This window comes from Pleurodeles waltl, chromosome 3_1, assembly GCF_031143425.1.
Source record: "Pleurodeles waltl isolate 20211129_DDA chromosome 3_1, aPleWal1.hap1.20221129, whole genome shotgun sequence".
In the NCBI taxonomy this organism is placed as follows: domain Eukaryota; kingdom Metazoa; phylum Chordata; class Amphibia; order Caudata; family Salamandridae; genus Pleurodeles; species Pleurodeles waltl.
The window spans coordinates 897,326,025-897,353,615 of record NC_090440.1 but is presented as its reverse complement, the minus strand read 5'-3'; the positions used below and the strand labels follow the sequence as shown (position 1 = coordinate 897,353,615).

General features: G+C 44.8%; 1 protein-coding gene across 1 annotated transcript in view; it reads right to left on the bottom strand.

The window, feature by feature from the left end:
* Positions 1 to 8,409, bottom strand: part of ZC3H12A (zinc finger CCCH-type containing 12A) — a 54,130-nt gene extending 45,721 nt beyond the window's left edge. Inside the window, exons 1-2 of the mRNA XM_069223873.1 lie at positions 8,123 to 8,409; positions 2,979 to 3,591 (exon numbers count right to left, since the gene is read on the bottom strand). Of these exons, the coding sequence (XP_069079974.1) occupies positions 2,979 to 3,547 (569 nt within the window). The 5' untranslated portion in view covers positions 3,548 to 3,591; positions 8,123 to 8,409. The remainder of the gene's footprint in view (positions 1 to 2,978; positions 3,592 to 8,122) is intronic.
* Positions 8,410 to 27,591: the final 19,182 nt, after the last annotated feature.

The following is a 27,591-nucleotide window of genomic DNA, read 5'->3' as shown; positions in this document are numbered from 1 at the left end:
TTACATTCTTCAAATTCCTGGGAGATACACTAGGCCTTTTTGGACAAGATTAACACTGTTTTATCAAAACCATGGATACAAAGTAATATCGCACATGGGCAAGTATCAACAATAAAAAAAACGTCCATGTTCCGAAGAGGAGGTCCACATGCTACAAAACAATAAAAAGTTTGCAAACCAAAGAAAACATTTTGAGTAAGCACACTGACCTTCACAACTACGTAACGTAACTAAAGAATAATAATGCAACAAATCTATGGTAAATCTGCGAAACACTCAAAATATGAGACTGGTAAAGGTTGTGTAAGGATAACTGTCATACTGCCAACATGACCACAGTGGTGAATGGTTTGGTGGCCTCTGCTAATGGATTACACTCCAGTGCCAATGTCCCGAGTGAGTTGCCTCCAAAGGGCACAAAACAATGCTGGGTGCTTCGCTTCCAGCATTAAGAACAGAACATCTCGAAAATATGTAGTTGCTTTCAGAGAACGGAAGGGTGGCGATAACCATTCCTTGTCTACCATTCAAATGGCACTGAAGCATTATCTTCAACTCTGAAAACTTTCAAATACATGAGCATCTATGCCCCTTGTAGAAATTATGAAAAAGTACGGTCATTCTTCTTTTAAACCACACTAAAGTCTGAAAGCCATATAGTAGAAGTGTAAGTGACATTGACTGCGACATAATTAAATGTTTTCACAATGGCGCTCATCTCACTCCTACTTTTTACCAGTAGAATAGGGAGAATGCATGCACAGTTAAGGCTAAAAGCTACTGTCTCATCATAGTATCCAGGTAGTGACAGCTGCAGATTCCGCTAGCAGGACCACTGCCTACTCCTTCAACCACCTCAATATACTAACCTTGTATTAAAGAGCTGGCAATGCTTCTCCTTAAACCAGCCTACATTCAGATCCGCTTTCAGCTTGTCTAAAAGTGGATGGTGGTGCAGTGGGTCTCCTTGTGACCTTCTGACTAGAGTAGGGGTGAAGGACTATCTGGGGACTCAGAGGTGGGACACATAAACCAACTACCCCAAGGAGGACAATATTTCTTGGAGCAATCCTATATCGTCCCGTCAATATGAGCATTTTAGTGCAGTGGAGAAGAAACACAGTCCACACAGGCAGACAGTATCTTCTGCTTTTTGACTCACAAGCGTAGAATTACAAAATGTAAAGAAACCCCCCAGTGCTAGCTACATGGAGTTGTCAGATAAAACTTTCCATTGATGGCATTTAATATATTATGACTTGCAAACGAGCAACAATGAGCCAGGGACGTTTATTTTCAAATACACTTCCAGAGTTCATAGTATTATCGTCCTCACAGTATGTGTTAGCTAATATCCTGTGAAGGGCAATGTCACACCCTTACAAGACTTCAAAGTAAACTATAAAAGGTTTCTTTCGCATTTGAGTTCTAATAGAATAAAGGAGTGGCATTTGAGTTCTAATAGAATAAAGGAGTGTCATATCATCACTCATTATCCAAAAAGGCCATCTACGTTACTTACTCTACAAAGGTAAGCCAATCAAAGTTAGGATGTTTTAAGGAGAATGATCAACAACAAACTTAGGGGGTCATTTTCGCAAAACCGTCAAGGTACCGCCGTGCTGAAGACCACCAGTGGTGGCGGTCTTCCGAACCGCGTATTATGACCGCTGGCAGCCCGCCGTCCTTTTTTCGTACGGAAAGCCGCCAGCAGCCATACTGGTGGACGGCGAGAAAGTGGAGGTTGCTCAACCTCCACCGCCACGTCAACAGAACACCGCCCACTGAATCCCGTCCCATGATTCGGTGTGGCAGTGTTCTGGTGACGGAGCTGCCCCCAATGGATCCCGTCCCCTCCCGGAGGATCAACGGACAAGGTAAGTTGATCGTCCGTTAGGGAAGGGGGTGGGGGTGCTGTGTGTTGTGTGCATGCATGGGGGTGTGCGTGTGAGAGTGTAGAGGGGGTGAGTGAGTGAGTGTATGCATGCGGGGGTGTTGTGTGTATGGGAAATGTGTGCGGGTCAGACAGTGTGCATGTCTGTTTGTATGTGTGCGGGTATGTGTTGTTGGAGTGTATGTGTGCGTGTAGGGGTGTGTATATGTGTGTGTGTGTGTAGGGGTGCATGTTGGGGTGTGTGCATGTAGGGGTGTGTATATGTGCATGTTCGGGTTGGGAGGGGTTGTGCCACCTTTGGGGGGTGGCAGGGGGGTAGGTGGGTGTTAGGGGAGGATTCGTGGGGGGATAGCGGGGTGGGGGAGACCCCTATCAGTGCCAGGGAAGGAATTACCTGGCACTGATAGTGCCTACCGCCATGGATCTCATGGCGGTTCCCAACCACCCGAGATCCATGGCGGTATGTAGGGTCCTGATACCGTCGGCGGTCTAGTGACGACCACCGGGCTGGAGACCGCAATCTCCAGTCCAGCGGTCTTCACTGCCATGGCGGTCGGAATGGTGAAGTGGCGGATGACCGCGGACTGTTTGCGGTCTTACCGTTGCTTTACCACCGACCGCCAGGGTCGTAATGAGGGCCATAGTCTTCGAGTATTCTTCTTGCATATGGCTAGTAAAACCCTTAACTGGCATTTAACCAAGTAACAAGACCAATGAAATAATCTGGTAAATATTTCTCTTAGGCTAGTAAAAACTTTTCAACGCTGAACTAAATTTTGGGTTACCAAAAGAATCCATGTCATGAAGGATGCAGTGTTCCAGTCCTAGGCTTTCATTTGAAGGTATTACTAAATTGGATAGGTGGATTGAAGTACTGATATGGAAAGATTTGTTAAAAAAAGACCATAGTGTACATGTGACATGGAACCATCTTCTATCATTAAACGCAAGTGGTGGGAGAAGTGTGATTTGAGAACACAAGATGAAATATCCGAATCACAGGTAAAGGGGCAATAAAGGCTTAAAAGATCCTGAGCAGATATTTAGTACATTGGCCTGAATAAGCATTGACAGTTCATCTTACCTCATGGCCACATTACTTCCATCAATAACAACGGGTTTAAACTGCTTCCCTTCACTCTCCTCAGGAACCACCACTGGGACAGGGCTCGGAGTAGAACCGCCTCCTCGTGGTACCAGACAATATTCTGAAGTAACTTCGGGCACCGACTCTTTATCAACAGCAGCCGGGGCATGCTTCACAAGTTCTCCGAGCACTGCATTAGTGTCGGCATTCACACCCAATTTCTGAAGCACTGCAAAGATCTCTTCAGAGGTGTAGCCAAGTTTGCGGCAAAAGTCCATTTTGATTTGCATTTCATTGTCATCTAAGGTTTCTGCCTCAGCCTTTTTCTGTTTCTCAGGTGTGAGGCCAGTCGCAGACAGCACCCGATTGGCAGAGTTGAGGTCTTTCAGATTCTTGCTTGTCAATGAGTCCTTGCTCTGAAAATCACAGTTCAATATGTTAAGAGAAGGCATGTCCCACTCGGGCTGTGTACCTGTCTTGAGCTTATTATCATACAGCTTATCATTCCAGAGCGGCAAGTCCAACATGCTGAATGCATCAAATGGAAGGTTGCTGTCAAGATTCATGATTGCTTCAGGCTGCTTCTGTCCAGATCAGTTTCACTCCGCTCCTGCAAACCAATACATTAATGGTTAACTTTGAAGTGTTATCAACAACAAACATACTTATTTTTTTTATTTCTTTTTTTTCAGTCAAGTTCTTATACGTCGTGTTGCTTTGGCTCATAGTCAATGTATGTCAAAATTGGCACGAAACTGAAATAAAAAGATTTCACTAACAAATATGAAAGTTTTGCCTTAGAACAAGCCATGTTGAAAATCCAAGTCCATCTCTTGCAGTTTAAAATAATAGGTGATCACCTTACTGCTGCCGCACCCCGTCTTTCAAATACTACACAAAATATTTGCTTTGTGTCTACAGAAGTGGCAGATTTCTCATAGAAAGTGTTTTAGCAACGCAGTTGTAACTAGCACCATTTTGTTGTGAGTGATTAAATAGGTCAAGTTGTCAAAAGTGAAATGGGCTGCCATCTCAAGAATGCAAAAACATCAACTTACGAAAACAAATTAAAGGACAGCTCAACAGTTGGATCCAACAATTAGAGGCAGGGCTTGATAATTTTGATAAAAGTAAGAGAATCGTGCAATTGAACGGATCATAACAAATAAAATCAAGTTAGGGAGTCGAAATGCTTAAACTAGAATAAAAACGCATCAAACAGCAGTGCTCCACAAGGAAGCTACATGAACAAACATATAGTGGCTGGTAGCATTTAAATGTCTGTGAACAGCTTATTTCGGTGGTTCAATGTCACAGCCCTACCAATTTGGACTCCACTGTATGTTTTATCAGAAAATTGTTTATATTCTCATACTATGAGGCTATGTTCGACTAATGATGGATTTCCATTGGGCATAAAGCAACAGGTAATTACAGTGCACTGAGGAAAGAACTCCATTTGACGAATAGATAATGTTATCACAATCACCCTCAGTGGCAGGAGGAGGGAAGAACTGGAAAATCCACTATAGCAATAATCACAAAGCAGGAAAGGCTGGAGTCCTGTAGGCACCTCCACTTCCTCCACACCGCAGGTATGAAAGAGTCAACTTCGATTCTTAGAAAAGCAGCTCATAAAGATTTCACACGTCACGAGGATGGAAACGAGCATTCTTGACAATTAAGTGACCTTTTGTAAACAGACGTAGGTTAAAAATGGCAGAGTCTGAACAGATGAGACGCGCCCTTAAACAGGGATCGGTATTTCCTGTAGCGAAACGTACGATATCTGCAAGAACATATGATCAGCCTCTTCCCAGGTTCACTTATGCATAGGTTTACCTAATGCACACCTCTACATCAATATGGGTGTGCCAGTTTCAATGAAAAAATACTATGCCTACTTGTTTAAAAACCCTGCCACTTGGCATTGCCAACGCCATTCAATCTGGTGCAATTTTTTTTTTTTTTTTAATAACTGTTGCAAGTTATGCCACAAAAAGAAAAGAAAAAACTACCACTGCCTATACATGGTGGTGCTATCCTTGCGAAAAATGTTATTAAATAAAAAATGACATAGTGCATGTCTTCTTAATAGAACATGGCATATGCTTCCTAGCAGAAATGTGCTTAAAACAGGAAATGAAACTATTTTTGTTTGAATGCATAGCACAGGGAAATACGATTCCTATTAGCACACAAAGTACTATTAGCTTTCAATTATTATAACTTGAAAACATATTTCAAACACACAAGTTTGACAGAAAAAATCAAAATAAATGCAGGGGAGGCTCCTCTGTTATGGTGGAGGTGCTTCGCCCTCCCCCCGCCAGCAGCAGGTGATGCAAACCTTTAAAAATAAAACGATAATTAACAATGTTTTTTATTGTTTTATTTGTAAAACGGTGGGGCCATGGGGGTGACGAGCACTGAGGGGAGTGTACAGAGCACTGCCCTCAGTGCGCATGTATGTTTGGCCGGCCGTCTCGAGTCGGCCAAACACATATACGCACAAGGGCTCTCTCCAACACTGCACTGTGTTGCTGGGGTGGAGAGAGCAAGCCCTGGCTTCCAGTCTGCGTTGTAGCGCCCAACCAGGGCTCTCCAGCCAGTCATAATGCTGCTTTGAGCAGGGTCATGATTGGCCGCATTGGCAGGCTGGGTGAATATGAAAAATGAAGAAACTCACATTGCGATAGAGTCAATAGCTGAAGGGGACTGGCTGTCCATGCTAAATGTTGCTAAGGATAGAATCAAAATATAAATGATAGCTGAACGGGCCAGTGGATGAAGAGGATCGATTTGTTCAATTATTTTTAATTACAATAGGCTTGCAAGACAACTAAAGCTGCTTCTAGGAGGGCAAAAAGAGAATACCTATATTCATAAAAGTAAAGTACAAAAAGCATTTCAAGGGAGGTGCCTGCAAAGCAAAACAAATACAAAAGTTAGGTAGATTCTGCCCAGTCGTCTGTTGACAAAGTAGCAGAAGTTCAGTCCAGTAGCAGAAATGAAAATAAGGTGGGGGGGGGGGGGGGGGGGGCAATCGTTTCATGCAGTGTTTGTAATATGAACTGCATAAGGACCAGCAGAACCACAATTTATTAAAGAAAGCATAGGCACAGCAACTTCTTCCATTTCAGAGATGGGACGGTTATAGGCAAGCTCTGTACATTACAGAATATTATAGCCAGACATAAACGGTGCTCTCCTACATAAACACAGTTCCTACAAAGTTCCTGGATTGCACTGGTTATTTCTCCTGAGACAATCTACCCACAACAACCAAAATTGTGGACAGATGATCTCTTGACAAACAAAATTACGAAAGACCACCATGACTCTGACCAAGGAGAATCTCAGGCCCTTATGAGGTTCTGAGACCATGAAAGAGCTTTGGTACCATATAAATAGTAGAAATGTGCTATGCAAATGCATACAAAACAACTCGCAACATAGCTCGTGAGCCTCCCATGCCCATTTGTGAGTAGCTAACCCAGTTTACACCCTGGGGTTTTTGGTTGTATCACGTTAAAACAAACAGGATTACACAGCCCAAATACAAAGCAAAATATAAAGGTCTGTAGGAGTTACTCACACGAGGACCAAGGAATCTTAAGAGCAGTGCTCAACATGCCTTCACAGAGCTCACAGAGTCATATTTCAGATAATCACAAACTCCTGTTAGATTATGTTTTGCACAGTGGGTCCACAAAGGGAAGCAAGGGGATAGCGCATAATTACGACGCCAAGGGGGATTTTGACGACCGCTGAATGTTTTTCTTTGCATTCAAAAATACAACTTTTAAATGGTGGTGAAATCATCTCAATTTGAGTTCTAAATTGTCACTGCTGTAAACTGGTCAATTTGTATGTATATTTGAAGTTATTAGTACGGGACGATACACATCCTGTTCGCTTAAAGGTCTACGCTGACTAAAGATGTCAGTAGTGAGTATCTTGGAGCACCTTTGAACGTATGCAGTTATTGCGCCATAAGAATTCATGGGAGTCTGTACTCCTACAGTAAATGATCTCAGCGTAGGTATGTCAAAGTATTCATCAGCTAAGAAGATGCATGTCAAAGATTGGAGAAAACAGGCTAAATAATATCCCATGGAAGGTGTTTACCTTACCCAAGCATCCACCACCCTCAACGCTTTGTTCAGTAACCCCTGGAGTCTGGGACAGGACGACCCGGCATGTGCAATAGGAGGAGAGAAAGAGGTGGGTGGCACCAGAGAGTAGAGTTGGCGGATGTCTCTATGTCACCGAGACTGCACTTTCATATAAGAATGATATATTCCGGAACTATAGTTTCACTTCAGCCAATTTATGAGAGGTCTCGAGTTTCCCTATTCCATTGGCGAAGAGATCTTCATTCCGGGTTTGCTCTCCTTGTTCTGTGACTTCCATTTTTTTTAAATGTATCACTGGATCAGAATACAAAGTGAAATCCTGGCGCGATGACCTATCCCGACGTAGAATCAGAGAATATAAGAGCTTAGGATAAATTGTGCCCCAGTGATACTAAATCTATTAAACCAGCAAAGGATTACTTTGGAAACGGCACCACTTAGTGTGTGTGAGTGTTCTACCTATTTTTTCTTTCCCGGGGTGCACGCTTGGTTTTTGGGTTCTTAAAACTGTGCTTGACAACATTTCTGCATAGATCGAATCATACAGGTTGGAAGGACATCACTTTCCCCTACTCAACCTGTCCCGCTTTTCAACGTTCTGATACGACAAGAATTCAGAAATGTTTCATTCGCCGCGAGCAGAAGTTGTTTTTTTCTACTCTATTTCAAGGTAGGGAAATCACATGTATTATTGAGTCTCGCGTGATATGACATGTCCTTGACCGGTCACGTGACATCTTGCTCTCAAAGGATCTCATCGGAGAGGCCCGCTTCCGGACTTAGAGGAAGCGGGGGCCACATAAACACAGGGGCAAAAGGAGGCGTTACAAAGTTAAATGCCCAGTTCCCTGCCTTCCCACCTACCCTGCTAATACGAGAATGAATGTTTATAAAGTTACATAAACTACGTAGTTACGTAATTCAGTAACCCTGGTGCCCAAATTTAAAGTAAAATCTCCTTCGGCTTTACCTCCCGCTAACACGGCCCACTTTTAAACTTACGTGAGTTTTCGCCCCTTTCCAGCGTCATTTCTGGGTGGGTTGTTTCCACTGTAGGCCGTATTTCGTATTGCTTTTTTTTCAGAGAGGTGGGCAGAAGGCACAACAGAGCCGCGGGTGAGAGCAGGAGGCTGTGTCACACATTTGTATAGTTGCTACTGCTGCCTCTTTTCTGCCCCTCGTCACAGTCAGGAGGGATTCGGCCGCTGGCTCTTGTCGACTTAGAACAGCAAAAGGTTCTGCTGCTGGGTGAAGGTGCCAGGTGCTCTGTTCACTTCCTGTACAGCTAGGCCCTGCCCAGGCTACGAGGGAGTGTACCGTCCTGTTCCAATCGCCCCCTGACTGTGCAGGCAGCACGGGAGGAGCCGCAGCTGGAGCACGCCCCTCTCTGTGTACCCTCCCAGACCCGCCTCCACCTCTGAATAATAGCAGTCCGGCTCCACTGAGGATTCGAAAACCTGGCACGCTCGTTCGGCGTGAATCCCTCTGGTAGTTATTTCCACAATAACATGTAAAAAAAGTGCTTTGTTTTAATGAGACCCACGCACATATTGAAAAAGTGAAAAGTAAATGAAAAAAACAGAGGCATGCAATGGAAGACATACGATATACAACATTAGTCTCCCCGGCTGCGGTCAATTCATTTAGATGTTGTTATATCTCTCTTTTTGCAGCACAGGTAAATATATTTTGCCTTCTAGTCGACTGTGAGTGGGTTGCTTGCCAGCCAGACTCTAAGAAAGCCATATATGCCACTAGACGCGAATCAGGGGGAACATTCCCGATTTTTAAATCATGAAAAACTAATTTGACTGCCTCCCGCATATAATTGCTTCTCCTTCATTAGAAGTCAATGGGGGAACTACATTCTCTCGATTGCGGGCTCGATTCACAAAGGTAAACTTAGACGTTTGGTCTAAACTTAGACAAAACGTCTAATCAATCAATCACGAATTTGTGAAGAGCGACAATATCACCCTCACCAGTCTCTGTGCACTGGGGAAGCTGTTTCTCCATCAAAGAGCCATGTCTTCAGTTGTTTCCTAAACACCGCCAAGGAGGGGGCCGTCGTAAAGTGCAGAAGTAGGTTTTTCCAGGATTTGGCAGCGACTTCGGAGAATGAGTGGCTGCCGCCACAGGAGCGATGGATGCGGGGGACATGTGCGAGGTGAAGGGAGGTGGAGCGAAGCTGTCTTGAAGGGGTGTGAATATTTAGTCTGTGGTTGAGGTACGTCAGGCCTTGACTGTGTAGTGCTTTGAAGGTCAGCGTGAGGATCTTGAATTGGCACCTCATTTGGACCAGGAGTCAATAAAGGGCTCTGAGGTGGGGGTGGTGCTGGCCCGCCTTGGAGCTCCAGGACGAGTCTGGGCACTGCGTTCTGTAGGGACTACACTCTCTTGAGTAGCTGGGAGGGGAGACCGGCGCAGATTGCGTTGCCGTTGTTGAGGGAGCTGGTGATGAGTGCACGCGTGACTGTTTTTCTTTCTCTGGTGGGGATCCACTTGATAGTTAGGAGGTTTATCCATGGTATGTGGAAGCAGGAGGAGGCCACCAAGTTAACTTGACGTTTCAGCTAGAGTTGGCTTCCTATGATGATGCCGAGGTTGCGAGCATGGCCAGAAGGGGTGGGTGAGGGTCAGAGTTGTGCTGGCCACCAGCTGTGCCCAAATGTTGTTTTGTTTTTGGAAGATCAGGACTTCTATCTTGTCGATGTTGAGCTTGAGACTGCTATATTTTATCCATGCGGCTAAATCTTTCATGGCGTTGTGAAAGTTGGTTTTGGCGTCGTGGGAGTCCTTGGTGAGGGAGAGGATCAGTTGGGTGTCATCAGTGTAGGAGAGTATAGTGATGCTGTGGTATCTGATGATGTGGTGAGGGCGTCATGTAGATGTTGAGGAGAGTGGGGCTGAGGGAAGATCCCTTGGGTACGCCGCAGGTGATGGTTTTGGATGCAGAGGTGAAGGGTGGGAGGAGCATGCTTTGCGTGTGCTCTGTGATGAAGAAGGTGATCCCCTTGAGGGCGTTATGTTCAATACCGATGTGGTAAAGTCACATGAGGAGCGTGTGGTGGGAGACCGTGTCGAAAGCCACGCAGAGGTCTAGTAGGATAAGTGGTGCTGTTTATCCCATGTCGAGGAGGGTTCTGATGTCGTCCATGGCTGCAACCAGTTCGGTCTCTGTTCTGTGGTTGGCTCAAAACCCCAATTGTGAGCAGTCCAGTAGTTGGTTTTGTTCTAGGTGTTCCTTGAGCTGTTGCTTGATGACTTTTTTGATGACCTTGGTAGGGTACAGTAACAGGAAGATGGGTATATAGTTACTGAGGTCGTTGGTGTCTGCCGAGGGCTTCTTGAGGAGTGGGGTGATCACTGCATGTTTCCATCTGGAAAGGAGGCCATGGATATGGAGATTTGAGAATATTTGTTAGAACTGAGCTGATTGCGCTTGCTCCGGCATTGAAGAGGTGGTAGTGGCAGGGATGCCCCTGAGTGAGGAGGCCATGATGTTGACAGTGCTCTGTGTGGTGACTGGGGTCCGAGAGGTCAGTGTGTGAATTGAGGCTACTGTATGCTGCTGGCGATCCAGGTCTGTGGTGTTGAGTTGGGGTTAAAATTGTTGTAGATGGTGGCAATTTTGTTGTAAAAGCTGTTGGATACGGAGTTACAGAGTTCCTGGGAGGTGTGGATGGTGGTTTCTGTGGCTGTTGGGTTGGCAAATTCATTGATGATTTTGAAGTGTTCCTGGGGGTGGTTGTTTGCGGTGTTGATGCGGGTGGCGATTGCTGTTTTCTTGGTTTACTTGATGTTATTGTGGTAGTTGCTAAGGGCTTTTTTGAAAGCCGCTCTGTCGGAGGAATCTTTGGTTGATCACCACTTTTTCTTGAGTTGGTGGTAGCTGTGTTTGATTTTTATTTAGCTCCGGGGTGTGCTAGCTGGCTCGCTTGGGGGCGTTGTTGGATTTGGCCAATTTTAGAGGAGTGAATCTTCGGCCCAGTTGGTGATCCAGTTGGAGAAGTTTTTCACTTGCTGGTTGAGGTCGGTTGTTGATGCGGACTGTGAAGCATGTAGGTCTGTGTCCAAATGTCTTCTGTTATCTTGCCACAGCTGCGGCGGAGGGGCACTGTGGTATTTGGCGGTTGGGTGGCGAGCATCATGGATGAGAAAGTAGATGATGTGGTGGTCCAACCATATGGGGTCGGGGACGTGGGTGAAAGAGATCCGGTTGCTGGATGTGAAGATTACATCAAGTGTGTGTCCTGCTTTGTGGACGGGTTTGTTGACCAGTTGGGTAATTCCGATGTTGTTGAGGTCCTCCATGAAGGTGGTAGAGTTGGTGTTGTTCGTATCACGTGGGTGGGCGTTGAGGTTTCCGAGTAGGAGGTAATGCTGGGAGTTGTTGGGTAATTCCGATGTTGTTGAGGTCTTCCATGAAGGTGGTAGAGTTGGTGTTGTTCGTATCACGTGGTTGGGCGTTGAGGTTTCCGAGTAGGAGGTAATGCTGGGAGTTGATGGCGAGAGAAGCAGTGAGGTTGGTGATGGCGTTGCAGAATTCTGGTCGAGGGCCCGGGGGTCTGTATTCTAGGGTGCCTCTCATTGTGGTATTGGTGTAGGTCTGGATTTGGAAGTTGAGGTATTCCATGAGTGGCGGTTTGGTCATTTCCTGTGATAGTGCAGTGGATGGATTCTTTGAAGATGATGGCAATGCCCCTGCCATGCTTGTTGATGCGGTCTCTGTGAAGCATCTTGTATCTGGTCGGGGTGAATGCAGTGACTTCAGGGGCCGAGGAGGGGGTGACCTATGTTTCAGTGATTACCGCAATGTCTGTGTATAGGGAGGTGATGGTATTTCAGATTTCCATGGTGTGTTTGCATAAGAAGCGAGCAGTGAGCAGGAAGCACTGGAGAGGTTCAGGGTTTGTTGTGGTCTTTGGTGTGGTCATTCTGGGGGCACAGGTAACCGATGTCTGGTGTAAGTCGCAGGAGAAACGACACTGGATTCAGCTAAAAGGTCCCTTCATTGAGCATGGGGAGGCCAAGAAACAGCAGTTGTTGTGCAATCCAGTGTTAAGGTGCAGGAGTTCCTTTGAGGAGTAGCAGTGTATGGTACGATGGCCAGGGGTCCTGGCATTGAATGCAGTCTCGGTGTGGATGGGTGCAGATGGGCTTGCCTTTGGTGTGGCAGTGGCACACCCACTGTGTGCGACCACTGCATGTGGCCTCTGCGCAGTTGCGCTGTACCGGCATTAAATGTGCCTGCAGGTAGGCGGAGACCACTGGGGAGGCAGGAAAGCTGGGTAGTGGGAAACCTGCTCTGGATGCAGGTTGGGTAAGGTGGGAGGTTGGGACGCTGGAGAGCTCTGTGAGTGCTTGTGTAAGGCTCAGGAGATGTTGAGGAGAAGTGACCTCAAAGGTCAGACAGCTTCTCAGCCAGGTTGCGCTGCGACCAGCACTAAATGTGGTGGCGGGTAGACAGGGCCGACTGGGGAGGTGGGAATGCTGGGTGGCAGGAAACCTGGCCTGGACGCAGGCGGGGCACAGCTGAGAGCGCAGGAGTGTGGGAGGCTGGAGAGCACTGTGAGTGCTTGCAGAAGTCTCAGGAGCGGCTGGGAAGAAGTGACCTCAAAGATCAGGCAGCTTTTAAGTTTACAACTTTGGGACTTCATAAAGGGCATTCACGAGTGGTATCTTTTGGTCCGCACTTGGGGCAGACATCCGCATAGGCTGCAAAAGTGGCAGAAAAGAAAGCATGATAATAGGCTTGGAATAATTACCGTACTTTCCAACCCCACTTCCTGTTACTCTCCAGCTGTTGGTGCAGGCTGCAGTGATACTATCTATCGGGAATGACAGTGGTGAGCCAGGTTACCCAGTTCATTACTCTAAATTAAAGCTTTTCTTTGCCTGAGCTGCTGCGTGTGTTTTGATTAGCTCAGTAATTAAGTTAAGAGCCCGAAGGGGACCCGTTTCAATCTCTGTTTTTAATTACTGTCAGTGCTCAGGCCCAGCCAGACTTGGCCCACTTGAAGCCCTGGCCACTGTGTATCTGCAAAATGTAAACTTTACCTCTGCACTTTACTGCAATGCAGTATCAGCAATTGAAAATAAACCCTTAGAATGGGGATGAGGGAAGGATCATAAGGGTGGAGTCATGGGTTGCAAAGTCAGTGGGTCCAGAATCCTGTTCAAAGGCAGACTCATGAATTGGAGGAGAGTATTGGAAAGGCCAGTACATATGGATTATTTTTTCACAAACTTCCTTTAAAGAAGTTGAGGGCAAGAAAGTGAAACTGTTCTCGCTCAATTGCTCACAGACAGAATGTATGCCACAACACGTAAGTGGTTTAAACCCCTGCTGCAGAGGTCTATGTACATCCAACAAGTCACAATGTATAATACCAGAAAGATATATAAGGTGTGAGCTGGCTGATGAGATCTGTATGTAATCTTGAGTCAAAGAGCTGAATAATCATAAAGTAGCTTCACCAGTTAATGTGCCTAATACAGATCATAATGTCCAATGCTTAATTTATAAAAGAATAGGCGCTGGGACCACAAGTTTGGCTTAGCGGTCCAGGCTGGCGCTACTGAATGTCAGCGTGCTGAATATCAAGGTACACTGTTTAGTCTTGATTCCACGTATTGCTTCTGCTCTAAAACTAGACACACCTTGCCTGTTTAGCTCACTTTTGCAGGTTCGTTTGCATCCCTGCTTTCTTACTTTGTCATGGTTTTGCAGTCTTTATCTTCATCCTTCGTCCCTTTTTTGTGGATTTTTATCTCTTTTGCTCTGTGTCAAAATCTCAGGAGTTAAAATTCATGTCTGTCCCCAAAAATGAATGCAGATGGACCCCACCTGCAACCACTGGCTTACATTGAGCAGTTAATATGGCTAAAACGTACATCACAGATTTACTGTATAATCGATGTAAAATAGGTCAACGAGTAAATGTTTGTTACAGTGATCCCTTTGTAACCCTTTACCACATGTTAAAATCCTGGTACCTGTGCATAATAGACAAAATGAAGATATCATAGCATACAAGTGTAGAAGTCCAAAAGTAAGAGTGAAAGGCCATCGCATGGAATTCTGTAGGCAGTGGTTTCAAAACAATATTTTGATTGAGCCGTATGAAACTCTGTATACTCAATAACATATCAGCGGATTTGTAGCATATATTCGTGCAGTTTGTATACTCTTGGATGACTCCACAAAGGGAGAAAGGCGCCAGGGACCCCATCCCCTGGCACACAGTGCAAAATGGATGGGGGTCCTCTTGCCCCTGCACCAAAAGAAAGGGGTCCGGGACTCCATCTCTGTACCTTCAATGCAGAAAAGAGGAAGGGGAAATCCCCCTCCTTGGCAATGGCTTCGGTCCCCCACCCCCTGGCCATGTTTGAGAGGTGCAGGGCAGCCACTGCCAGGAAATGCCTGCCCATACTGAGCGGGAAGGGAGAATCTAGGTGCTGGCTCCCACAATGGCAGAGGCGAAGCTGACAACACAGGGTGCCGGCCCAACAGAGCAGGAATGGCCTGCCCAAACAAAAGGAAACGACAGGCTGGTAGGGTGGGAATGAACACCCTCATCCAGAGTGGAAAAGTAAAAGAAGTTGATGGGCTAGAAGCCCCATACAGCGAGAGAAATCCATGGCAATAGCCCTTCATTGCCTATTCATGTTCCCAGGAATGAGCACCCCATAATGCTCTGCGGGGCAATCTCTGGCAAAAGGCTGCCTTCTTGTGGGGGCTGAAGGATGGCAGGGGCACCACCAACAGTATAAAGAAGAGTTGGGGGGTTACAGAAGTGCAGCAACCCCCCACAAAGGAGTTTTAAATGTGACCCAGGTTTCCAGGGTCAAGTAAATTATTACCCCTTCAGGTTTTCAGCCCAGGATTTAAGCACTCCCAAGGATATCCTACAGCCTGGGAGTGTAGGGACCTCTAGTGCGTGGTCCCATGACTGGATGGTTTATGGTCTAAAGTAATTAAAGAAAGACATGTGATATTGTTTTATGACATTTTATTTAAATGGCATTGTAGACAGTAATTTTTCCGGAATGTTAAAATGTTTTGTTAATTATAATGATTGCTAGAATAATGCATTATAAAGTGATGCTTGATAATGGTTAGCAAACACAAAAAGTGTGGTGGAGAGGAAAGAATAAATTTGAGGATATTACCTCTTTCAGTTAAAGCCATCTAGTTCCAATTTTGGGTTTTGGGCGTGAACGCTTGGTTTTAGGACAAAGAAAAGCTTTTTCCTTATGGAAGAGATGGTCTCCTGCACTTAGTCATGTCATGCTTAATCAGTGACTAACTCTCCGTACCCTGGTAGGCAGTGACACCAGGGCACACTCGACTTCTCAGTAAACCTGCACTATAGGGAGTTCTTGTATAATAGCTACCAGACAAAGGGTGGGATCAGTTAAGAATACCCTCAAGACTACCAGTATATTTTGCCTTTACTAATGGGGTCTGTAGGTATGATTAAAAATAGCACACAGACCGACATTATGAGAATGATGACTCAAGCCGTCTTAAAAAGCTGGCAGGTTTCTGCCCTCACTATGAGCCTATCCTTGTCTGGGGCATTCTTCAGGGCTATGGATACCTAGTTTGAGAGGTGTAATAATGCCATGCCCAAATTATTGAACAAACTGGGACACCCAGGTCCTACCTGAGTGAGGATTAACCTTTAAGGCACCCTAGGGGTACTCTAGGAATACAGGCAAAGTAGGGATCCATAGCCCGAAGAATGCCCCAGATCAGGACAGGCTCATATCTTTGACTACTACATTAAAATACAATGCTAAAAACGTGGCTTTTTCTCATCTGGTAGGGTAAAGGTTTTTGGCCCTCGTGTACAAAGCCCTTCTGTATTTACAAATCCTGCAATTTGCAAAATAATGCGGGTTGCAATTGCAAAAGGGCTTTTTTAATTTACAAAGCTGCTTTACAAGTCAGAAAATGCTTTCTGAAAGTTCTTTCTGACTCGTAAAATAATATTACTCGTAATATAATATTTTCAATTTCGCAGGAGGGAACGTGAAAGGGTGAAAGGGGTATCCCACTCCTATTTCTGTTTAAAAAAGGATGGTACCAATGGCTTACAAATGCAATTGGGGTTGTAAACAGTTGATAAATTACTAATCCCTGAGTTGGGGTGACGGGTGATTTACAACGGGGAAGCGATTCCCTTTGAACCTCTTTCACTATTAGGAATTGTGGTAGCTCCCCCTAAAGTTTCCCAAACAGTGAAAACATTTTCTTTAAAAATAACAGCACTGATTCCTTTAAGAAACGCAACCTATTTTTAAAAGAAATAGTTTTCTGTTTTGGAATTTGATCATAGGGATTTTGGTCTGCAGTCCTTGCAGTTTGCAGTCCACCATCCCTTTGATTGCAGCTAATCACAGTGGGTCACAAAAAGTGAACGGTCCAATGAATATTCACTAAGCAGGTCACTCTGCAACCCCCCGTAATTCTCTATTAAACAAAAAAAAAAATCCTATTAGTACGTAAGTTAGTTCGCAAAAAGTCAGTGTGCAATTTTTTTACCACGATTTGAAAATGAAATAATAATACATCAGGCCCTATGTTTCATTATTTGAATAGAGAGTGGTTTGATGACATCCTAGTTTATGTTCGACATTACCCTGATATCGAGTCTAGGAAGCTCTATTTGAAATGTAGGCCCGACTATGCTATCTCATGCAAAAGATGAATTTATGAAAAGCATCCGAAAAATGAAACAGCATTTTTATATAGCTGTGATGTGTTGGATACTCTGACACACCTAACTTTATATTGTCAGTTTTTGATTGAGCCTTGTACCAAGAAAGAAGTATTTGAACGACCTCTCTAATTTAATAACTTTCCAAATAGCTATTTGAACTGTGCATGTTTGGCTTCCTCCTCACATAAGCACTGGCAGACTTGGGTATTTTACAAATCAAAACTAGGATTGCACAACCATGCCATGTCATGTGAAAAAAGGCTGACATGGGCTAGACAAGTACTTCATTGTTTTAAATCTATATATATCTGACAGACACGACAGAATGTTGCAGTACTCTAGACATTTTCATGTTTATATAGAAAGTGCCCGTAAACCCTGATCGTTTTGAGAAGTGATTTGACTGTTGGGATAGCCAAGGATAAGTGTACTGAAGAGGAGGTGGAGTCTAGGTGCAAGCTTTTTGTAAAACCTGGTATTCTCTGTAACTTTGCTGTGTACTTGCGGTGAAGTCTTAGATTGCTAGTTATTCAAACAAGACCTTTGCTCCCTAAAAGTGTGTTTTACTGGTGATATACCAATAATCTGGGCGTATTGCAGAGGAGCTTGCAGCTGTGCTATTGATTATATTGCCAGGGACATAGCTTCGGGGATGTTTGGGGTGTTACATCCCCCTAATAAATGTGTTTTATAAATAGTTGGGTACAGGTGCTTTCAGTTGGTGTGGTGAAGTGTCTGTCACAAGGTATGTTTCCATACACACAGACAAAAGCTTACACAACCTCTACCCCTCTCCTGCTTTGAAAGTCTTCAGAAATGTGGGCTATTTTACCAAATATTGGGCCTGATTACAACCTTGGCGAAGGGTGTTAATCCGTCCCAAATGTGACCGATATACCACCTGCCGTATTACGAGTACATTATATCCTATGGAACTCGTAATATGGCGGGTGGTATATCCGTCACATTTGGGACGGATTAACACCCTCCGCCAAGGTTGTAATCAGGCCCATTGTATTTTATCTCACTTAGTACCCCCTCCAATCGGCATTCTTCTCCCATTCCACTGCCCCTAAAGTTCTTCTTGTGCGCCTTGCTTATCTATATTGTATTTTAACATTCTATGCCAGAGTGATTGTTGGGAAATCTGAAGCTTACACCTCACTATTCGTAGTGACCAAGCTACTCCCCTGTATAATGCCATACACTATTGGGTTCACTGGTGATATTAAAGCTTCAAATTTATATGCTGGGAAGAAAGAAATTATATTCATATGATAGCACAAATATTACTCAGCAATATTACATGGGGTAGGACATTACAAAAAGCAAAAATGTTCATAATAGAAGTTAAATTGCCAATTGGGACTCAGCTGTGGCTTTAGGTGACGTATTTTGAACCATATGCTAAAACATATAAATGGCTTCTTAAATCAAAAAAGTGACGACATAAATTGAAAGTCTGGCTTCAAATTGAAGATGCAACTGAACTAGAGGGCTCTCAGTTGTTCTGGCACAGCCCATATTCAGTGGGGACCTGTGATACTTATTAAAGAACCATTCCTGGCAGACTCAGAGCCTGATGTAGAGTGCAGTTACTCGGCCAGGGTGACAGAGTATTTTACTCTGTCTGCCCGACGGAGTAACTGCACTCCAAATTTAGAGATGCCCGCTGCCCCTCTTACATTGACACAGGAACCATTGTCACTGTGGTTTTTGTCCATGCAGTGAAAATGTGCTGTGAGCTGTATGCATACATTTTTTTGTCGAAAAGAAAATCCCAAAGTGGGATTTTGTATTTGAAAGTAAAATATAAAGAGCAATGACCCCAACACTATGGGTTTTCTCTTCCATGGGGTGGGGTTCACTGAAATGTTTTTACTTTCACTTACCATCAAGGTGTGGATTGAAGATAAGCAATAGTAAAGACTTGCTGCCTGTTTGCCCCTTCTCAATATTGCAAGTGGACAAATGGCAAGGTTTGTTCAACAGCTTCTGACTTATTATACACTGCTGAGGAATTACAAAACTCAGTTTCCTGTTGCCCTCATTTCCTGCCAGCGTGTCTGCTATTTTATTTTGGTTTGTACAACGACTGCTGACTAATTAGGGGCCGTGGTTTCCTGCTAGAGACTGTCTTCTGATTGGCAGGTGGCACCCTCCATGTGCATATAGAACTATAAACATCACATTGAAAGTGTGGCTGCCTATTTGGCTTTATCGATCTGTCTGAAGAGAGAGGTGTGTCTCCCATTAGAACTGCGTGTGAATTCCGATCCCTGCCGCCTGTGACAACAGCAACCCTGACACTGTTGCCTGAAAACTGGGAGCTGTCATCCTCTCTTGAAATCCTGTCCCTTCCAGATGACTTTCTACGACTTTGAGCCCTGAAATCTGATCATTTGGGCAGAGCTGCCATGCCTCCTCCCTCGCCTTCACTACGACCTTTATGCTCTCACTGCCACCCAGGGCTCCAGCTATTTTAGCCTACTACATGGACCTCCAGACATCTCTCATTTTTGGTTCCTACTTCCTTCAAGGACACCCTTAAAGTTTGAATTTAAATGACAACATTTTAGCAGAAGAAAATGTAAATAAGACTGCCATTGGGCTTAAATTTCTTTCTGTAATTCTTGTTTGATATTTTCTCAAGTACCGACACCCAAAAAACTCTGTAAATTATTTTTATTGTAAAAGAAGAATATTTTACCAACTTTACCGTCCGGAGAACAGAAGCGTAAACTCGATGGTGGTTCTCACAAGTGGATTGTGGAGGTAAACCACAAATAGAAAACCATGCACAAGCTGACTGTAAAGCATTCATGTATAGTTGCCTAAAGTGATTGTGTTCTTTTGTCATAGAATACCTCTTGTGACAGAGAGAGTGCCCCCTTACCTTGAGAGCTTGAAGGGTCCTGCTCAAAAGGATCAAGACACACCCATCATTCTTTCCACAGTAGCTTCATAGATCCATAAATACCATGTGCCTTGCCTTATTGGTAGAAAGGCCTACTTAGGGCAGACATGTTAATATGCAAAAGAAAGGTTTAGAGTTTAGAGTTATGAAAATGGTTCAAACTGCCACAGTCCAGCTACTATGATTGGCCTGAATCTATGTTTAATCTGTCACTGTAGTAGACCGCACAATATCAGCTGCAGTTCGCTTGTGGTAGTTCATTTACAGGTATGGGTACACTTTCTACCATTTATTAGGGCTCATAGGTAAATTAAATATGCCAGTTAGGAGTATAATGAATTTTGACATGTTTTATGGATCAGAGCATAAGCATCTTGGCCTGGTTACCAGAGTCCTAGTGCACAGATTCAATATATAACACAGCATCAGTCCATAAAACATGGGGGTGACTACTCAAAAAGTAGCATTTCCTTACAATCAGTGTTCTAAATATATTCATGATATATTCTGTAATTGATGTTTAATTCAGTTAAAGAAAAAAGAAAGGTACTTACAATAATTTGTTACTTTCACAAAGTAGTAAACTTCATAGTTGTGAATGTTTTGAACTTTGTACAACTGTGTTAGAGGAGTTCTATCCTCCATTATTATTTCAATGTTCATTACATTTTAGAAAAACGGTGGTATTTCCCATGACACTGCTTTTCAGTGCACCAGAATTGAGTTCACATTCTTTTCTACCAAGGCATCATTGCAGTTCACCTTGCAGTCACTCTCAGGTCTTATGGTCTTAAAAGTAAAACATTGTTCTCATGCATTAAATAATATATCCTCTATTAGAAGACAGGAGATAAATTAAATTACTTTACCCTCTCTCATATGAAATATGATTAGTCTGATTATTTAATCATTTATTTGATCGTGAGAAAACATTTAATCATTTACCCTGTTTTAGTCTGCATGTGATTGCTGTGTTTCCACTGCAACATACTTAATTGTAGAAATAAATCACTTTGAACTGTTTAGATTCTCACTTTCTAAAGCACCATTCAAACCCCTCACTCTCACTTGCAGTGCATTGCATAACACTAACCCAGCATACCTTATCAATCACATCTGCTTTCACAAACCTTCCAGACACTTCTGCTCATCCAGACTCCTACTTGCACACACCCAATGCATACAAAAAACCAGATCAAGGTCAAATCATCTCCTATATGACTCATAAAGTGCAGAACAGCCTTCTATTGAACAGAACAGCCTTCTCACTTCTAGAATTCCACAAGAGGCTGAAGACCTGGCTTTTTGAGCAGCCCCACTGGGCACTAAGAGTGGCTAGACTCACACCTGCTCAGTGCCAGGATACCCTTCTTGGTGATAGTGCACTCTACAGATCTGCATAACATTGGGCTTGATTAACAAACTACATTTTGTAGCTACTAAAGTATTACTCCAGTTGTACTGAACACGTATCACAGAATGCAGTTCACAAACTTGCAGGTGGAGATCTCTGTCTCTCAGTGCATAGATCTTTGTCACAGAGAACTCAGCACATGTACTAATACAGATTACTATCAATGTGTGACGAACCAGGTACAAGAGTGGAAAAATAGGAACTACTGATTATTAAATGGGAGGGGTTTAGGGAAATTTAAGGAGTGGTATGGGACTGACATGGTAATACAAAACACACACCAACAAAAGATTAAGACAATTGCAATTCGCAAAATACAGTTCTAATGTTCTAACAGCTACAAATATGTCAAAACAAGCTCAAATGAACTCCAGCCCAGTTTTCGATTGTCAAGCACCACACATGGTCAATCACTGACATTGCAATCTACTCCAATAGAAAACAGCTGAGGCAGGGAATAAAACGAACTCCCCATAAGAACTAATGTTAAACAACATATATATATATATATATATATATATATATATATATATATATATATATATATATATATATATATCTTGCGCCCCTGCATGCACAGTTACCTGATCAATAATTTTACTGCAGATGTTACAGTGACATTATCAATGATGTTATCAAAGATGTCATGAGTGCTGTCATTCATGGGGTAATTAGCAGTGCACGGCGAGGGTGCGAGTTATGGGTACCTTAGGATGTGAGTTATAGTTATTTGAGATAACATTAACTATAACTGCTGAATTTCTCTGGGTATGTGCGAGTAAATTCAGAACCTAACTATAACGTCCCTGTAACCTTTGCTTTTTTTCAGTGAATTCCTATGTTTTGTTTAACGTAAAATAATTTTCTTTACTAAACATGAATCCAACCATCACTGAGCCCGGCCTTCAGCCTCTGGCCCGGGCCCATGCCCAACTCCTATAACCACCTAACCCTGTGCTGTGCACTGCCTTTGGATGTGCACAGTGGGAGATGGCAGCAAGGCCTGCCCTCCGGGCAGCACCCAACCTCATGTTGCACATGGCCTTCAACTGTGCCTCTGGCCAGGCCATGCACCCAACCCCTATAAACACTCAATTCCGCGCTGCGCACATCCTTCAGCTGAGTGCAACAGGTCCAGTGGCCAACCCCTATAGCCATCTGGCCATGCACATCAGGAGTTGGCTGCATGGGACAGGCCCTGCGACCAACCCTGCACTGGACACAGCCTTTGTCTGTGCACAACATGGGTTGGCCACAGTTCCGCTTGCCCTTGGACAATTTCAGCCCCAGCTTCCCCCCCCCCTCCAAAGGGCCCAGCCTTCAAAAAAAGTTTTTTGGGGGGGGGAGCATGGCCCTCCTATCTCTTTTTAAATTAGCCGCGAGGAGGTGGCGGTTACCCGGGGCTGTGGCTGACCACTTGAAAACATGTGCCCAGGGAGGTGGCGGTTCTCAGGGCTGCAGGGGTGCCAGATGGCCCCTGCGTTTCATGTCTTTAAATCCCTGGGGAGGTGGCATCCCTGGGGCAGGCCGAGCGGCCCCCACATTTTTTTTTTAATGCCCTTGGGGGGTAGCGGTCCCCTAGTCTGCAAGGGGGCGGGTGCCCCCCATAACATTTGTTTTAAGCCCTGGGGAGGAGGCAGTCCCCAGGGCTGAAGGGGGCCAGGTGCTCTGCTTGTCATTTCTTTAGAGCCGTGGGAAAGTGACAGTCCCTAGGGCTGCATTTTATTTCTTTAAAGACCCTGGGAAGTGGCGGTCCCTGGAGCTGTGGGGGGGGTGCTGGGCGACCACCCACGTTACATTTGTTTAAAGCCCAGGGGAGGTGGCGGTCCCTGAGGCTGCAGGAGGAGGCGGGCACCCCCCATGAAAAATGGTAGCTACCCTGGCACTTGGACCACCCAGGGGCTTCAGGTTTAACAAGCGTGGGAGACACACTTGTTTTTTTGCTTTGTACTTTTTACCACACATTCACAAATGGATTGTGCATCCATGGCAAATTTTTTTTAAAGTGTTTTGTTGCCTGAGGGGTAGGGACACTCTGACCTCTTAGCTCTGGAGTGGGGTCCCAGAGGGACCCCTCAGGCAACTTGTTTCCAGTTCAGGGAGAACCTGGCTTGTCAGTTCGGGCTGGACTGTTCCCAAGTGGATCAGGGTCAAGACTGATTTGCATATGGCTGGTTCCAACCTGGGGTGGTATAGTGAGCAAAAGAATGATGGATTAAACCCAGATCTGTGACTGGGGGTGAGTGGTTGAAAAGTTTCAACACTCCGTCCATCATCCTTTTGTGTTGCTAAAGTTGGACTGAGTGGCAAGGGTATGCCCAGACGTGGGTCCCTTGCTCACTGTGCCACTGGATTCAAGCGAGCCTGGCTGATGAAGGGTGATACCCTGAAACTAGTCCCAGGATGCTTGTTTCCAGTTCAGGGAGGACCTGGCTTGGCAGTTCTGGCTGGACAGTTCCCAAGTGGAACAGGGTCAAGACTGATTTGCATATGGCTGGGTCCCAGCTGGGGTGGCATAGTGAGCAAAAGAACAATGGATTAAACCCAGATCTGTGACTGGAGGTGAGTGGTTGAAAAGTTTCAACACTCCGTCCATCATCCTTTGTGTTGCTAAAGTTGCCCTAAGTGGCAAGGGTATGCCCAGACGTGAGTCCCTTGCTCACTGTGCCACTGGATTCAAGCTAGCTTGGCTGATGAAGGGTGATACCCTGAAACCGGTCCTAGGATGCTTGTTTTCAGTTCAGGGAGGACCTAGCTTGGCAGTTCAGGCTGGACTGTTCCCAAGTGGAACAGGTCAAGACTGATTTGCATATGGCTGGGTCCAACCTGGGGTGGCATAGTGAGCAAAAGAACGATGGATTAAACCCAGATCTGTGACTGGGGGTGAGCGGTTGAAAAGTTTCAACACTCCATCCATCATCCTTTTGTGTTGCTAAAGTTGCCCTAAGTTGCAAGGGTATGCCCAGACGTGGGTCCCTTGCTCGGCAGTTCGGGCTGGACAGTTCCCAAGTGGAACAGGGTCAAGACTGATTTGCATATGGCTGGGTCCAACCTGGGCTGGCATAGTGAGCAAAAGAACAATGGATTAAACCCAGATCTGTGACTGGGGGTGAGTGGTTGAAAAGTTTCAGCACTCAGTCCATCATCCGTTTGTGTTGCTAAAGTTGCCCTAAGTGGGAAGGGTATGCCCATACGTGGGTCTCTTGCTCACTGTGCCACTGGATTCAAGCTAGCCTGGCTGATGAAGGGTGATACCCTGAAACCGGTCCCAGGATGCTTGTTTCCATTTTAGGGAGGACCTTGCTTGGCAGTTCGGCTGGACTGTTTCTAAGTGGAACAGGGTCAAGACTGATTTGCATATGGCTGGGTCCAACCTGGGGTGGCATAGTGAGCAAAAGAACGATGGATTAAACCCAGATCTGTGACTGGGGGTGAGTGGTTGAAAAGTTTCAACACTCCGTCCATCATCCTTTTGTGTCGCCATACTACAACATAGGCAAGAAAAGTTAGAACTGCAAGTTAAAAATAGCGATATTCGTTTACTGTTATTATCATACAGAACTGGGCATTGTGTTGTAGTTTTGCTGTTCTTACATGCCTTACATTTTCTACAGGGGAAGATACCTCTGAGGAAGGCAGGATTCCCAGGGTGGTTTTAAGAGAATTCATTCCTCACTAGGTGGTCTCTCAGGGAACTGCCTTTTCTGTATGTTATCTTGAGCATGTCTCCTAGAGTGTTATTCAAGGTAGCCTCACATTTTAACATTTCCGAATTCTTTTTGCAATCTATTTGCAACCTTCTGAGTGCTTTGATAGATGGTAATGAACCTTACCTCTTTTTCATTTGGAACTACATTAGGCTTGGTACTGTAAAACAGGATAGACACTGTGTCCTTTTCCTTGACTCTTTGTACTGCTTTTTACAAGACTCAATTCGGGTGAATCCTGTCTCTAGATCAATCCAGCATGCATTTCTGTTCTTCCTGGAAGAGTTCCTCAGTACTACAATTTCTTTATGCTCTCTGCAGTTCCCCATATGGAAAACTCTATTTCAGTAGGTCAAGATGACTGCTGAGAGCATGTTGTACATCATTGCTACTGCCCAAAGGGAGCATGCAAAAAACAACTGTTCATTCTGAGAGGGAGCAATGTAGGCTCCCGCACCATATGGGAAGCTGACAGGTGCCGCAGTGGCCCTGAGGCTCCCTCCGTGGCCCCCAACATGGTGGTTGGTGGGCACCAGGCACCCACCCATAATTAGCACAGGCTCCAAGATGGTGTCCCCCGATGCCAAAATAAGCTCAAGGAGGAGGTGGTTGAATGGCTACCTCCCTTTTAAAAAACCGATAGCCCTGGGGGTTTGGGTCCCCGGGGCCCTAGTAGGTTCAGGGAGGGAGGCTCTAGACCACCTCCCCTTTTTTAAAAATACGGTCCAAAGGGATGGGGCCTCCGTGATCTATGAAAGCTTGGGACGAGATCAGATCAAACAGTCTGGTCTATAGGGTGCATTCCTTGGCTTCCATTTGTATATCAAGAAAGTCTATTTTTGTATAGTGTATAGTATGAGTGAAAGACAGATTCAAGTCATTGTCCCCCAAGTGTCTGATGAATTCCTCAGCTAGGTATTGCTCACCATACCAGATCAGAAATAAATCACCTATGCACCTGATCCAGGTGATAATATGTTTTGTGTGGTGTTCATTTTCTGTCAACCATATGACCTGCATCTCCCACCAGTACATGAACAACTATCTACATAAGGGCCAGGGGAGACTGAGGCGCCAATAACCATTAGTCATGTGGAAGGTCTTTTGTCCTTGAACAACAGGGAGGAGCATGACCAAACAGAGTAACTGGGCATAAGAATCCATATGAGAGGTGGCAGTGGGTTTAAATTAAAATCTAAAAGGAACCCATCTTTACCAAGAGACAACATTGATGTGTCTTTAGTTCTATCTGCTAGGACCACCTGAGTCATCTCAAGGAAGTGCTTCTGGCTCTGCAGAGAGCAGTCCTGGATTCAGTAGTCTACTTGGGTCAGTAGGAGGAGCAAGGTGCAACACTTCTGGGCCAGAATTGAAATCATCCTGGCTTGGGAGCTCCCCGCAAGACCCAGACATAGGTGAAGGCCTTCTTAGCCCTCCCAGGCTACTACAGGAGATTTGTTAAGGGTACCGTACCATTGTTGCACACTTGACAAAGCTGACTTTCAAGAAGCAGCCATATCAGGAGATCTGGACAGAGGGATGCCAGAAACCTTTTGACACCCTGAAGGCAGAGTGTACAGCACCCGTGCTGAAGGCCCCTGACTTCTCCCAAGAATTAATTGTGCAGACAGATGCCTCAGAGCATGGCATAGAAGCCTGTAGGAGGCTGGCCTGGGTCATAGTGGGTACCTGATGGTACTTACACGTTGTGCCAGGTCCAGTTATCCCTTATTAGTAGATTCGTCGTGTTCTAGCAGCTTAGGCTGATAGAGGTAGCTATAGCAGAGCAGCTTAGGCTGAACTAGGAGACATGCTAAGCTCCTACTATACTACTTATATCATATAGCACTATATCATAAGAAACAGAATACTCAGAGTTACTAAAAAATAAAGGTACTTTATTTTAGTGACAATATGCCAAAAGTATCTCAGAGGATATACCCCCTTAGGAGGTAAGTAAAATACACAAAATATACACACAAACCAAAATCAGGTAAGTAAAACACTTAGAAAAGTAGTGCAAACACGGTAGAACACAATAGAATGCAATAGGAGACAATAGGCCTAGGGGCAACACAAACCATATACTCCAAAAGTAGAATGCCAACCACGAATGGACCCCAGGCCTAGTGTAGTGTGTAGAGGGTCGCTAGGAGTGTAAGAAAACACTAAGGGTGTCCAAAATACCTGTAGGAAAGTACCATCTTTCCTGGCATGTTACCCCCATTTTTTACCTGTATGTATGTTGTTTTTGCCTGTGTCACTGGGATCCTGCTAGCCAGGACCCCAGTGCTCATAAAGTGTGCCCTGTATGTGTTCCCTGTGTGGTGCCTAACTGTATCACTGAGGCTCTGCTAACCAGAACCTCAGTGTTTATGCTCTCTCTGCTTTTAAAATTGTCACTGCAGGCTAGTGACTATTTTCACCAATTCTGATTGGCACACTGGAACACCCTTATAATTCCCTAATATACGGTACCTAGGCACCCAGGGTATTGGGGTTCCAGGAGATCCCTATGGGCTGCAGCATTTCTTTTTCCACCCATAGGGAGCTCAGACAATTCTTACACAGGACTGCCACTGCAGCCTGAGTGAAATAACGTCTACGTTATTTCACAGCCATTTTACACTGCACTTAAGTAACTTATAAGTCACCTAAATGTCTAACCCTCACTTGGTGAAGGTTAGGTGCAAAGTTACTAA